This window comes from Corvus kubaryi, unplaced genomic scaffold (assembly GCF_017639235.1).
Source record: "Corvus kubaryi isolate FWS band 111438036 unplaced genomic scaffold, C.kubaryi_AGA036_p1.0 62936, whole genome shotgun sequence".
NCBI classification, from domain to species: Eukaryota; Metazoa; Chordata; class Aves; order Passeriformes; family Corvidae; genus Corvus; species Corvus kubaryi.
Window position 1 is genome coordinate 5,510 of NW_024581492.1, and position 14,658 is coordinate 20,167.

At 43.5% G+C, this 14,658-nt stretch overlaps 1 protein-coding gene across 5 annotated transcripts; it reads left to right on the forward strand.

Annotated features, from left to right (window-relative positions):
* The first annotated feature begins 5,757 nt into the window (after nucleotides 1-5,757).
* On the forward strand, nucleotides 5,758-14,623 carry LOC121672597 (synaptonemal complex protein 1-like). Of its 5 annotated transcripts, XM_042045298.1 has the most exons (13): nucleotides 5,759-5,937; nucleotides 6,993-7,068; nucleotides 7,238-7,284; nucleotides 8,577-8,741; nucleotides 9,124-9,191; nucleotides 9,351-9,424; nucleotides 10,761-10,819; nucleotides 11,212-11,281; nucleotides 11,901-11,974; nucleotides 12,343-12,451; nucleotides 12,907-13,001; nucleotides 13,145-13,329; nucleotides 13,771-14,623. In XM_042045298.1, the coding sequence occupies exons 1-13, from the start codon at nucleotides 5,860-5,862 to the stop codon at nucleotides 13,934-13,936; spliced, it is 1,266 nt and encodes a 421-aa protein (XP_041901232.1). In that variant the 5' UTR covers nucleotides 5,759-5,859; the 3' UTR covers nucleotides 13,937-14,623. The 5 variants fall into 5 exon arrangements, 4 of the variants coding, with proteins under 4 accessions (XP_041901232.1, XP_041901234.1, XP_041901233.1 ...); XM_042045300.1 differs by lacking the exon at nucleotides 8,577-8,741; XM_042045299.1 differs by having other exon boundaries at nucleotides 13,145-13,838.
* The last annotated feature ends 35 nt before the right edge of the window (nucleotides 14,624-14,658 follow it).

A 14,658-nucleotide genomic window follows, 5' to 3' on the forward strand; every position in this document is an offset into this window, starting at 1 on the left:
TCTGATGAAGGGGTAATACACCAAGCCAGCCAGGAGGCTTTTGGAGCTTATTAAGAGTTTTTCTGACAAGGGTGACTGAAGAGCCAGTGACGGAGGGTGTCCTGCAGGACATCACACTTAGAAACAAGGTCAGGACTGTAACAGTCAGGGGTGAGGAAGCAAAGGGGAGGGCTCTGAGAGAATGGAAAAAGGCAGAGTGCAGGACTTCAGGAGAATAGGCTTCAGCCTGCTTGGTGACCTGCTAAGAAGAATTCCATGAGATATTGTCCTGCAGAGAAGAGGGAAGAACTATTTCATGTCCAAAAATCTTGTCTTTGAGCTCCAGAACACCTCGCCTTGTCACTCAGGAAGGTAAAAAACACTGTAGGAAGCTGGTATGGATGGGAAAGGAGCTGCTGACAAAAACCAAACATGAGGAGGAAGCACAAAAACAGTGGAAACAGCCTGCCAGCCTCAATGGTGCTGGAGAGACTAATTTGTGTGTGTGTGTTTGTCTGTGCAAAGGGAACTGGAGGGGAGAGGAGATGCCAGGGACAGCTTCTGGATAGATAGAGAGCCCAAGATCAGCTCCTGGAGAGATCCACACTCCCTGTGTGCCTATATAGGCCTCTATTTTTCACCAGCAAAAGCAGTCCAACCCTCACTTCTCCTTAGTCCACTGACAGTGGTTTTCCTTGGCCTACCGACCTGCTGAGGTCCCTTCCAGGTGAGATTCTGGAGAGCTGCCCCGCAGAGAGAAGTGGGGCTTTGGGCTGATGGCAATATATGTCACCAGTGTGTCCTGGCAGCCCAAAGGGCCACTCTGTCCTTGGGGATCAGGCCCAGCGTCACCAGCCAGGCCAGGGAGGGGATTGTCCCGCTCTGCTCTGCACTGGGGCAGACCCACCTCCAATCCTGGGGGCAGTTCTGGGTGACGCAAGAAAAGGACATCAAAGTACTAGCATGTGTCCAGAGGAAAGTGATCAAGATGGTGAAATGCCTCAAGTGCAAAACTTAGGAGGCGCAGCTGAGGTCACCTGGTTTTGTTCTGCTTGGAGAAGGGAAGGACAAGGGGTGACCCCACTGCAGTCAAAGGGGGCAGTCCATGTGGCATGCTGGTCTCCTCTGGTCATCAGTGACAGGACACAAGGAAATGGAGTGAGATGGGGTCAGGGGAAGTTCAGAATGGACATTAGGAAAAGGTTCTTCATCCAGAGGCTGGTCAGGCACTGGAACAGGCTTCCCAGAGAAAGGGGCCGGGCATCAAGCCTGCCAAGGCTCAAGCAGTGCACAGACAAGGCTCTTAGTCATATGATTTCATTTCAGGTTGTCCTGGAAGCAGCAGAGACTTAAGGATCTTTATGAGTCCCTTCCAAGTTGAGAGAGTCCTATGATCCTGTGATACTGGGTGCTATTGAAAGGACAAAGAAGGGCAAGGTAAACAACAGGCATAGTCAGCATGGGTTCACAAAGGGACACTTCTGTTTACCAATTTGAGATATTCTATAATTCCCTGACTTGTTCCTTCAGATACCTCTCAGTTTGCCAGCTGTAGCAGGATGTTCTGCCCTGGAACATGGCCAAGTAACTCAGACAATGCCCTATTTACAAGGCTCTCAGTGCTGGACTGAGAGGGGGTGTCATGCTGGTTTTGGTGTTGAATTATGCTAAATCCAGTCTGGCACATCAACCCCAAAATTAACATCCTGATAGTGAGGCAAAGATTTGGCAGGTAAGCTGCTAAACTGACCCAGACACACATGACTGTCAGCCAATCCTTTACACCTTAAAAGTCCAGTCCTCTTTCATAGGGTAGGTTCTTCTGGAGCATGTGGAGATCCCTCCTTTGGGTGGGGACATCCCTCAATGTCTGAGCGAATGTGATTTTGTCCACAGTCATTGGTCTGGGTGAGCTACATCAATCTCTGCTTTAATAGCTAGCTTTAATATAATTAATTTGACTGCTTTGATATAGTGAACTATCCTGTCCTATCCTATCCTATCCTAGTATTTTTATCTTTTTTGCTACTTATGTGTAGTAAATAATTCTCATAAAGATCTTTTTGTCTAATCATTTATCATAATAAATAATTAATTTTTATATAAATATATCTGGTTTGCCATCCTTAATCCTGCAGGACAGAGTTGTACACAGGTTCAATCACACCCCTATAATTCCTTAGATTTAAGGCATTGACAGCCTGGGGCTTGGATTGGATCTGGGAGGGCAACCTCCATCCTGCTGTTCTGCATTCCCAAAATCCTTGTTCCCAGTTTCCACCATCCCTGACCACCAGATCCGCTCTGGGATCAGTTTCCCTGTGGGCACTTTCCTGCCCTCTCCCTGTGTTACTGGCACTGGAAATTGGGAATTTGGATCTTCATCCCATTTTCCCTTCCTTCTCCTCCGTATTATTATCGGGATCCCCTTTTCACCCTCTTTTCCCAGGCACTGGGACCTCCCTTTCTGGCCACCCCTGGTTTTCCAGCTCCTGCATCCCCCTTTCTTTGACTCCAGGACCCTCCTGCCCCACCTATCCTGGTCATCTTACCTCTCCCAGCACCTGGATCCCCCCTTCCTTGACGCTGGGACCACCCTGAACCCCCATTCCCGGGAACTGAGACACCCTTGCGTGCGTCACTGCACTCCAAGTCCCCCCCCCCACCAGGATTTCAGTACCCCAAAACCACCTCAGAAATGGGGATACTCCAAAATCCCCTCAGAAACTGGGTCCCCTGATGTCTTGAGAGACCACTTAAAAACAGAGACTAGACAGGAGTAGGGGAATAAAGGTAGGTATTTAATTGAAGGGCCTTCAAAGGTACACCCTGGGGAGCCAGAGGCCACTGCCGAGATGGACCCCAAGATGGACTGTGGGTCACAAGTTCTTCAGTCTTTTATGGGTTTGGTTCATTTGCATATCAGAGTTAATTCTCCAATTAAAGCTTCAGTTTAATGATGTAATTCCCCTCAGCTTGCCCCCCTCTCAAAAGCTTTTGGTTTATACTTTTTGGGCCTAGGACGGTCTGGGTGTCCTTGAAGAGCAGGCCTGGAGAGGCTTTGTTACGTCTACCTAGCAGGAGAGAGCAGAAATTAACAGGCTACAAGAAACTTCAGAGTTACACACTAGGCAGTACAGGATTTGAAAAATATAAAAGTTAAAACCTAAGGCATCACCCCCTGACTTCATCATACCCAGCCTTCAGCTCTTATTTCAGACCCCATCCTACCCCTCCCAATTCCCATCCCAGCCCTCCTTGCGGTTTTGGGGGTTGTGAGATCAAGTAATTTTGGGGTGAGATTGAGTCATTTTGAGGTGGGATTGAGCCACTTTGGAGTGGGATTGAGTTGTTTAGAAGTGACGGGTCAATCCATCTTTGGCTTTTGGAGTGCAAAGTTATGGAGAAAACTCCTCCAAATCCCAACAGAACACCTAAATCCTCCTGAGTATACTGCTGAACCCCCAATTCCCCCCCAAATCCAAGTGAAATGGTGAGGCTTTACATGTCTTTGTTCAATCTCTTCATTTTTACCATAATTTTGGGTGTTTTTAAGGGATGAAGATGGTTCAAAAGAAAATCATGGCCAAAAGATAAGGATTTGTTGGCATACTTTGAGTATCCATGGGGTTGGGTTGGGTGGGTGGAAGAGCCTTTTTTAGAGGGGTTTCCACCCCATTCTCTCCAAAATCTTGGTCTCTGCCCTAACCATCACCATTTGGCTGTGGAAGACACCAGTGGGCCAGAGAGAATTAAAATCATGGAACTATTAAGTTGGAAAAGACCTCGAAGATCATCCAGTGTTGCTGGATGTCACCAGAAGAAATGATTGGACAGAGCAGGTGAGATTTCTGGGGTCTAAAGTCAACAACTAACTTTTGGGGTATTTCCCATTTCTGAAAGGATTTTGGGATATCCCTGTTTCTGAGGTGGCTTTGGGGTACCCCCCAAATCTGAAAGGGGGGAACTAGGAGTGAGAAGACACCTGGCTCCAGTACTTGGGCATGCTTTGCTGGGGGGGGTCTACAGAGGCGGTTTCAGTGAGAAGCTGCCATAATCTTCCTCCATGTCTGGCAGAGCCAATCCCTAGCAGCTCCAAAGATGGATGTGCTGCTGGTCAAGGCTGGGCCAGTTAGAAATGGTGGTGATGCCTCTGTGATAACAGATGTAAGAAAGAAAAATAGTTGTTGCACAGCTGTAATTACAGCCAGAGAAGAGCAGGGTGAGAACATATGAGAGGAACAGCTCTGCAGACACCAAGGGGCAGTGGAGAAGGAGGGGCAGGAGCTGCTCCAGGTGCTGGAACTGAGATTCCCTGGAGTCCGTGGTGAAGCCCATGGTGAGGCAGCTGTGCCCCTGCAGCCCATGGAGGGCATGGGGGTGCAGGAATGCACCTGCAGCCCCTAAAAGAGGTCACACCAGAGCAGGGGGATGCCTGAGAGGAGGCTGTGACTGTGTGGGAAGTCGTGCTGGAGCAGGGTCCTGGAAGGACTTGTGACCCTGTGGGGGACCCACATAGGAGCAGGCTGTGCCTGTAGGACTGACCTTGTGGAAGAGTGACCTACCTTGCAGCAGTTTACGGAGAACTGTTGCCCAAGCGATGGGCTCCTGCTGGAGAAGTTCATGGGGAACTGTCTCCTGTGGGATGGACCCTATGCTGGAGTGGGGGGCCAGCAGCAGGAACAATGTGTGATGAACCAATCATAAATCCCCATTTTCCGTCTCCCTTCTTGGGAAGAAGGGAGGGATGGGGAGAAGGTGTTTTTAAGATTTACTTCTCATGATCCTGTTCTGATTTTGTTAGTAATAAATTCAATTAGTATACCCAGTTTGCGTCTGTTTTTCCAGTAATTGATGAGGGATCACTCCTGGTCCTTATCTCAACTCATGAACCTTTCACTGTGGTTTTTCTGCCCAGTCCAGTTGCAGAGGGCAGTGATAGAGTGGCTTCGGTGGGTGCCTGGTGTGCTGTGTCAACCAACTACACACCCAGATCTTGGCCCCCAGAGCTGTGAGCAGCTCCCCGGGCAGGCTGAGAGCTACCTCTGGCAGGCAGCAGAGTCCCTGCCCTGGCACACAGAGCCCTGAAGCACAGGGATCCTACTCCGTAGGACAGTCCCTGAGCACCCCTGGCTACACCCTGAACGCCCTGGCTGCACAGCTATTCCAAACTTCCCCCCAACAGCCCCCTCCTCACAGATCCCATCAGCCGGGGCTGTGCCAGCTTTAGGAGATGCCTCCACGACCTGCCCCTGCATTGTCCTGCACCCACAGACTCGCCGTGTTCCGCACTGCAAAGGTTTGTCCTCCCTTGAGCTCTCTGGGCTTTGACTTTCTCTGCTCTGGCTCCTTCCAGAGCTCTCAACGCTCCAGTGCCCGACACTTCCATCCACCGGCACTTCTGGGGGAGCGATTTACAACACCGGGGGGTCACCGGAGAACGGGGCTCCCCCATTTATTCCCTGTACAGGCGGGATTCCCCCTTCCCCGCCGGACCCCCCTTTCCCCCCGGACCTCTCCCGCTTTTTCCCCGACGGCGAAGGCCCCGCTGTGCCCCCCCCGGCCGGCGACCACAGCGGCGTCTCCAGCCCGCCCTGCCCCTCGGGCAGCCCCGAGACCTCTCTGGTGGCCACGGGCGACGAGGAAGCCCCGCGGCCCGGTCGCCCCGCGGCCGCCGCCCTGCCCGGCCGGGCCCTCCCTGGGCGGGCGCAGCTCCCGCGGGACAGCGCCCTGCGCCCGGGAGCTCCGCTAGGCGGCGTCCCCGCCAGGCGCGCGCTGCGCTGAGGGGCCGCCGCCGCTTCCCGCCCTCCGGGACCGCCCTCAGCGGCCGCCGAGAGGTGCCGGCGCTGGGCCTCGCTCGCCCGCCCTTTTGTCGGGGCCATGGAGAAAGAAAACCGGTTTAAATTGTTCGTGCCGCCGCGCCTGAGCGCTGGGCAGGTGTCTGCGGGCAGATCCCAGGTGAGCGCTCGGCCGCGGGGCCGCTGAGGGCGGCCCACCCTCCCCCGGCCGCCCCCTCGGGCTGTGCTGCTCTGGAGGCCGTGGCTGAGGAGGGGGCGGGGGTAAAGTGCAGGGGCCCTTCCCCGGGGACACGGGGCCAGTTCTGTGCCCGGGGAGTGCCCCGGCAGAGCCCCGACCGGAGCACACGCACACAGCACGGGCGGGACGGCTCCTGCGCTGGACTAATTTCTGTGCATATGCCTACACTGGTGCCGGGGTACCATCTTCAGTCTGAATTTCAAAGACTTTTGCTTTTATTTTATATCAACACTGAAGGGAATTATCTTCTCGATCATCTGCTCTGTACTGTAACTATACATCACCAATGATAAATCCGCGTTTGATACGGGTAATTCAGCACAGAGAGTGAGCAGTGCCCCACTTAGATGCTCACACTGGCGTTGATGTCTTGCTCTCACCAGATCAAGTGTGCAGTGAAAATGTTCTGTCCCCACAGTGAGTTATTGGAATTCAACAAGTTATTTTTTCATGTCGAAGCTCCTTATGAAATATGTTGAGATTCAAACGGGATATTCTGACAGCAGATGAGCTACGCTGTTTACAGGACGAACTTCTGTGACTTAAAAACCTTGTTAAATGATATTTTCATTCTGAAACATAATCAGATATGGTTTAGAACTGCCCTTGGAAGTAAAGCAAAAAACAGATATCAACTACTGGTCTTCAAAAAAGTAATTTGGCTTCCTGAGTCCTTTACCATGCACCAGTGCACAGACAGGCAGGGGCTGCTGAGTTCCCTGCATTGAAAGCTTCTCCTTTGGCCACAGTCTATAAAGCAAACTGCAAAAGACCCACAGTTCTATAAACCAGTGTGAAGTAAGACACAAGCGAGTTCCAAACCCATTACCAGTACCTTGGGCTTTGAAAATTGTGGGCAGCTGCTTTATTAATGAAAAATTATTTTCCCGCATCATCTGTAGGTTTTTTTTTTTCTAGATTTAATAATCCTTCTGTACAAATCTACCCATAAGAAACTAATTTTTAAATTTGTGCAGGGTTTTAACAAATACTCAGATGATGGTTTTAAGTTGCCATTCGATATGTCGAACCGTGGTGAAATCACTGATTCAGGTAAGACTAAAATAACCATTTGCCATCCACGTTCTTTAAATTTTTTTAATATTGTTGAGTTTTAATTTTTGTGAGTAGTCTCACGGTTTCATATCTGTAACACTGTTAAATACAGTTTCACTGTTACTTTTTTTAGAAATACATTGATCAAAATCTCTTCATGTTTCAGATACGATTTCACAGCAAGTAAAACTTTGCTCTGAAGTGGATGAAGAGGTCAGCTAAGTATCAACTCTGCATATGTAATTTCTTGGGGTCTTTTAAATTTCTTCCCAAACAGTGCCTAAAGCATTATTCAGTAGATAGTGCTAAAGGAAGTAGTCAAAAGAGAATAATGTTTTCTGTCTCCTGGTTAAAGCTGAATCACTTAGAGGAGATATTTGTGATTTAGTGAACATGCCTAGAGACAAATCTTTGAAAGTTGATTTGAAGATTGTTTGTTGTTTTTTCTTTTTTTGAAGTGTCTGTGAAGTGTTGAGTTTTAATCAGAATAAGATTTAAACACTTAAGTATCCTTGTAGAACTGGTTCTGAATAGTATCTTGAGGGGCAGAAGGTTTGATGTCAGAGTATTCTTTGGAAAACTGAAGTAGATTATCCCAATTGCCTTGTCTGGCTTTATTTTATCTATAAAACAATGAATTTAGTGATTTCCTCAAGCATTGGATTCTTTTCACAGCATCTTTACCAGCATATTTCTGCTTTAGCACAACTCAGTAAAGCTTACTTTTTTGCAATAGCTTCTGTACTTTGCAGCTACGAAACTCTTTTTGCTGCCACAAAATAAAACACATTTCTTGCACTCCTCCTGTTGATTTTCATATCCCTGACAACTAGACTTTTTTTAATCCTAGCAGCTATTAAAGTCCCATCAGGACTGCCACAATATTGTGATGCAGCCAAAACAAGGATGGTGATAGGGGGCATCGTAAGTAAACCAAACTGCCCAGTGGGCTTGTGTGCTGCTCTTACCTGCCTCGAACACTGGTGCAGCGCTGCTTGTACGAGGCTTTCAAGGTGTTCTGAGAGCACAAGGGTGGGTGGTTTTTCTTCCTGCTCCGTGTATGCCGTAACGGCCGTATCACAGGTACTCTTGGGCAAAATCTCTGAAGCTGCTTTTACTTAACTCAGCAGTGTCTGTCAGAAGGAGAGGAAAGAAATGGTGTGAAGAACCTACGAGAAGGAATTTTGGCTCCACTGATAATTCTAGAAAAACTTTTATTGATTTTGGTGGACTGCATGTCTTTAAGACCATCTATTTGGTGATGTCTGAGGGCACTTTGGGATATTTCATTGTGTTTGTGTCTCCTATGTGCTCTGTAATGCCTTTTGATACATACATAGTAGATGCACAAAGATTTTAACTTTGGCTTCTGATCGTATATAAGCTTATATCACCATCTGTGGAAAAATATTACTCTTGTAATGTTCCTAAGAGATAAATATGTTATCTACAACAGGATTAATTAAATAGTATTTGAGGTTAAATTGTGGAACCCATTTTAATAGAACACAGAAACAACGAATGAATTGTTCTCAAAACTCTACAAAGAGGCTGAGAAGATCAAGCAGTGGAAATTGACTGTGGAATCAGAGCTAAACCAGAAAGAAAGAAAACTCCAAGAAAATATAAAGATTATTGAAGCACAGAATAAAGCCATTCAAGAACTGCAGGCCAGTATTGTATAATGTACATTGAGCAGATGAAGTTAAGTGCTTCCTGATTTAGTATGACAATATTATTCATACAGTTAAATATTAAAGAATGTGGCAGTTTGGTTTGTGCCTTGAGAAAATGGTTATTTTGAGAAGGTGTGTGCTCCCGTCCCATGTGAATGTGTGTATACCTGTAAGTGTCTCAGTTGCTGGGAAATTGTTGTTCATTACTACGTCTTTCATGCAAAAGATGATTCAGCATGTAATACCAGGTAAAACAGACTTCTCTCTACTGATGCCCAAAATTACTTTTCATTGTGGGATTTGAGAAGTCAAAGTGTACTTCTAATATATTTTTCAATAACAGTGTCTTTTTTGCATTTGTTCCCTATGAAATTAGTTTGAAAATGAAAAACTCCGTTTAAAACTGGAAGATGAGATATGTGAAAATAAAGATCTCTTGAAAGAGTAAGTAATACAACCAAATATATATTTTTGTGGTGAAAATAATCAGTTTTCATGTGGCCAGTTTCATATAGCTGCTAAATTGTGAAGGTCATTTACTCCTTAGGTACCTAAAGTACTGTGCACTCCTGTGAAAACATATGGTATTTTTCCCTCTTTTAGAACCACTGCTTTGAGGCATCTGTGTAATCTGCTCAAGGAAACCTGCACTCATTTCACAGAGAAGACCAGCAAATGTAAATGCTTTTTTATTTTTGATTTATGAGAGTAAATGTACTTCTAGCTTGCTCTAAATTCATGAACAGAAAAAAGTTCTCATGCTGTCCCAGATATGTTTTCCAGTTGAGATCAACTGGATGGCTCTTAAAATGAGAAGTGACTTTTAAGTAGCTCACAAAATTAGAAGTGAAGCCACAGGTCTAACAGAGGTTTGCTTTGTAATGCTAAATCCAGAGGATTTTTGAAGCCGGTATAATTGTTGGCTCAAAGGTTCCAAGCCTGGGAGCTGTTTGGGTGCCTGAACACTGATACAGGTTTGAGGCAGTGTCAACACCCCTGATTAGCCACTGGCAGCCCCTCCATAGCAGTGCAGGTCTCCTCAGGTCTGGTTGGCCCATTGAAGGTTCTCAGTCCCATCCAGATACTGTGAATATATTAAGACATACGAAGTGGCACTTCATGCCTGTTTTTAGGCTGTAGAATGTACTCTAAATTCCCAGCACTCTTTAACAAATTTCCAGAGCTGGCATTTCCTCCTGTTTGGAGCAGTTACACATTTGTGGGGAAAAAAGGTCTCAAACCCAAGGCACAATGAGTAACTAGAATGCTTCTCATGAAACTGAGCAAGCCAAGACAGCTGGATAACTTAACGAAGTTTAAATTCCTGAGGTTTTAAAACATGTTCATGATTGGGAGTTTTACTTTATATGCAATTTAGAATTGTTATTATAATCTTTAACATTTTATTAACTTGATCCTGGATATTTAAGAAGTGCCTATTTCTTTTTAGCCTTAATTCTAGAAACACCTGTGTATAGATGTACTGTTCTTTTTTGATAGCTGTGTTTCTTATGTTCTCTTCTACAATTGTTTTCTTATGGAAAAATAGTATCAATTACAAAAGTGAAAGGAAAGAAGGAAAACTACAGACATGGAGTTGTTGCAATTTTATAATGGCAGTTCTGTGGCCATAGGTATCTCTGCTGATAGGAAGAAATTCAGTGGTAAACCCTACATTACAGTTTATAAAATACTAACAGTTTTGATACATTATTATTCAACAACATTAATACTATAAGAATTAATATAGTTACATAAATTGATCGAAAATTACACTTTTCACAGAAAAAAATACATTGGGAAGGAAATTTAAAAGCTGAGCTTGCTTAATGTTTCAATACATTTTCCCTAGATTATATAACTTTTGGCACCCTGTTTCATAATGACTTCTTTTAATAAGTAAAGAGTTGGTAATTCCTTTTTAAATTCATTATGCTGATTAAGGATAATGACTTGGACAGCTGGCATTCTTTTTCAAAAGAAAAACTTTCTTGTACATTCTTGCTTTGATAGATGAGCAGGAAAAAGAAGAAACAAGACAATTGTATGACGAGCTTCATAGCAACATGGAAGTAAGTATCAAGTAAGCTTGATAAAAGGAATGTGATTTATGTGGGTATGCTGAGCTGAGTTACACGTTTATGTTGGGATACTATTTGTATCCTCATGTGTGTATCATGTCATGTGTGATGCAGGAAGTCAGGTTTTCAGTCCCTTTCAAGAATTACTTTTGTATTATATCAAGCACATTCACTGGAGAAAGTGCAGCAGTGTGTGGGATGTAGATCCATGTGATCTGTGTGATATGTGCTTAGTGCTGGGTGACTGCCAGAACTTCTGTCGTCTTTTTGGACTCCGTTTCACCTACCTGGTGATTTCTCAGAGTGGCTGAGGTTGGCAGCAGCCTCTGGAGAACTTCCAGGGTTTCCAATATTGAACTTCAAATATTATATTTTGTTTTTAGAGACTGACAGTGGCATTTGAAGAGCTTCGTGTGCAAGCAGACAATGACAGATTGGAAATGAATTTCAAATGTGAGAATTCTGTTTATTGTGTTTATGGTGCTGGCTTAACAATTCTGTACTTCATAGCTTTTAATACACATGCAGTGTCAGGACAGACAGATGTGAAGTGCTCAAATGGTGGGCAGGTCACACTGAAACACTGGGACCCTCTTTTATTCATGCTGCCTGTATTCACTGCCTGGCCCCTTCTATTGTTGTTCCACTGGGCCAAATTTGGAACTTTATTTTTCAAATAGGCACTCAAAGTCCAAGTTTTGACTGTGAAGTGCAGTCTAGAGAGCAATACTTATTTGATGTAGTTAGTTTATTTAAATGATAATGCACTAGTGTATAGCTACGGAAACTTTAACTAAATGCTCTCACTCTATATGTATAGGCTACTATGTTCCTGTTTCATTTTCACATGTTCTTTTCTGTTAGTTTCTTATAACAAACATGGAGTAATGAACTAATTCTGTGGAAATCAAAGATATTTTGATTATAAAATCAAACATTGCCTCAACAGCTACTCTTAGGAAACAAATTGTACAGCTGTACAATTACAAGCAATTGTAAACTGGAAGTTGTATTGATCTTAGAGTATATTTCAGCTAGAATGTTAACTATGGATATTACTGTATCTTGAAAGTAAAAGAAGAAGCAGAAAAAGTGGACAAGTTTGAAAAGGAATGCAAACTGGAAGTCAGTCAGAAGGAAAAGCAGGTTTGCTCAGTTTTACCATCTAATATGTACAGCTTTATTTGTGACTAAGGGGCAATGCAAGAACCAAAGAGTGTTTCTGGGCATTAGTAAAAAAGACAAAAATAACAGCTGAAGCTGCATTTAAGTCAGATTCCGCTAAGTTTAGTGATGTTTCAGTACCTTTAGTCTACTGGAATTCATGGTTTGATTTTGAGCTGGAGAACTTTATTATTTAGAGTAACATGAGTTGATCAATATTTGGCTAAGATCAACAGCTTTATCTAACTTCCTGACAGCAGTATGTTTGCTTATCATACCTGGGATACAAATGAAAATGAGTATCTGTCCCTTTTCCAGACTTCAATATGATATTTCTTTAATTTTGCTAGATTTCAGCTCTTACCATGCAGAGAGATGAAAAAGATGGTGTAATAAAAGACATCAAGGCTCAGCTGCAGGAATCACAAAATAAGATTGCTGACTTAATAGAAGCAAAATGTAAGAGTTCTGTCTGCTATGTTTAAATGTAATTGTTTATAGAAGCATAGGAAACAGGATCATGATAATTTTATTCTGTTACTGGTCAGCAGCAGAATTTTGGGGCCTTGAAGGCCTTATTTTTGTTTGGAACAGAAGCTGCTTATGTGGGATCAGGACTGGCAGGGTAGTTTTTAGGGTGAGTGAAGCAGTGAGAGCTTTTGAAGATTGCAAGGGGAAAATACATTGTTTGAGTTTTGCAAATTTACAGTCAGGCAGGTGCCACTGAGGAAACTTACTTTTCAGAACTTGATTTTCAATATTTTTAAGCCATCTATATTCAAAGTATTTATAGTATATGATACCAGTACCTTTGGTCTATGTTAAATGAATGTATGTCATTTTGCATTTTTCGCAGCATTTTTTAGTAAATATCCTGTTTTTTTAAAATATTAACGTACATCTTTTTTGCTTAGTACGTGAAGAAAAAATGTTAAAGGAATCCCAGGTCAGTCAAGAACATTTGAGGGCAGAGCTGGAAGAGGCTAAAATTTCATTGCAAAAGGCAGAGGTACACCTTGCTTATAGTTTTACAGTATAAGTAGACTACATAAGTATTTGCATAAATAATTATGGATACTTTAGATGTGAAACAACTGTGGCTGTTTGTTGCAAAACATGTTTAGAAATTTTTTGTATTTGTATTTTTTGAAGGTTACTCAAAAGAGCTTAGAAACCGAATTCCAGACTACAGTGAAAACATTAATTCAGGTCACTGGAGAAAAGGAAGCACAGGAAGAAGAATGTAAAAAAACTAAGGCTTTGCTTGCAGCCCTGACAGAGGAGTTTGAGATTTCTATTGCCAATTTGAAAAGCTTGCTGCAAAAAGAGCAAAATAGGTAAATTAAAGAGTTTAAATTAAAAGAGTCATCTTACAGGTTGCAGTTTATGACAAAATCAAGAACAATTGGAAATGTAGCTGAAATTTGGAGGTTTTTTGACACAGTGGTCTAAATGCAGAGAATTTAATGTATTTTTTTTTAATTTGTGCTGGTCGATAATTGTCTATAAAAAAAGTAAATTTTTGCCCCCTCCAACTTTCATAATTCTGTCTTTAAGAAATACAAATTTCTGTAAGTACATATTTGCTTACTTTTATGTCTGCTGTTCTGAAGCTGTAAAAGTGAAATTTGATGTGTGTTGAGGGCAGCTATATCATCTGCCTGTTGAAAGGTAATTGTTTTTCAATAGTGGTAAGAATTTATCTTATTGTCCTTTAAGTTTCAAATGCAATGCTTTGTACTATACATTCAGGGTTTTTTAAATTACCGTTTTCTTAGATTAGAGAAACATGAAGATGAGTCAAAGCTGCTTACCTTGGAGCTCCAAAATAAGTCTGCTGAACTGGGTAAGGCTTGTAGAAAGGCAGAAAATGAGCTAGGCAGTAATAAAAATGTTTTCTGCTGTTTTCTGGAAATGGACTGTCTCTATTGCTTGGAGAAATGATCTTACAGTACCTGTACCTGTCTGGAATGCTTAAATTTATTTTTACTCATCTGACTCCCTTTTCTTTGGTGGTCATTGATACTGTCAACAGCCAAAGGGCAGTGCTATGCAGAGCTCCAATGGTATGTCCATCCATGCATGAATTCTCGTGGAAGTAATTTTGGTTTCCAGCTAAAACCAGTAGCACTGCAGGTGCCAGGAGTGATTTCTGTAGCTTGTAGCAGAGATCAAACCCTCCCATTAAGGTTTCTGTAGACCCTCCCCATGCTGGATGTGGAAGGACATTAGCAGGGATTTTCTTTAAATACTGCTTTGATATCCTGTGGTTTCTAGGGATGTGCTCCTTAGTCCCCACAGTAAGAGATTTGCCTTCAGGACTGTTTTCCTGCTGTGCAGCACATGACCCTAGATCTCATCTGACAGATGAGAAATGTAATTGGATGTCTCTGTATACATTGAGGGCATCTATAGAGAAGTGTTCAGAAGTGAACTGCTAATGCTTGTCTAGAACAAGGCAAGATGAGACCTGTGAGAATTGAACACCAGACACGACCTTGGTGTTGAGTACTTGCAAAAACCAGTATTGTGAATGTGCACATAGAAAACATTTGGAAGTTAGTAATAACTGGTTTCCTTTTGCAGCATATCCATGTGAGTACCTTCAGCAGTTCAGGTTTTTTTTTTTTTCTGGAGCAATGCAGATGCATCAATACTTGGAGAAT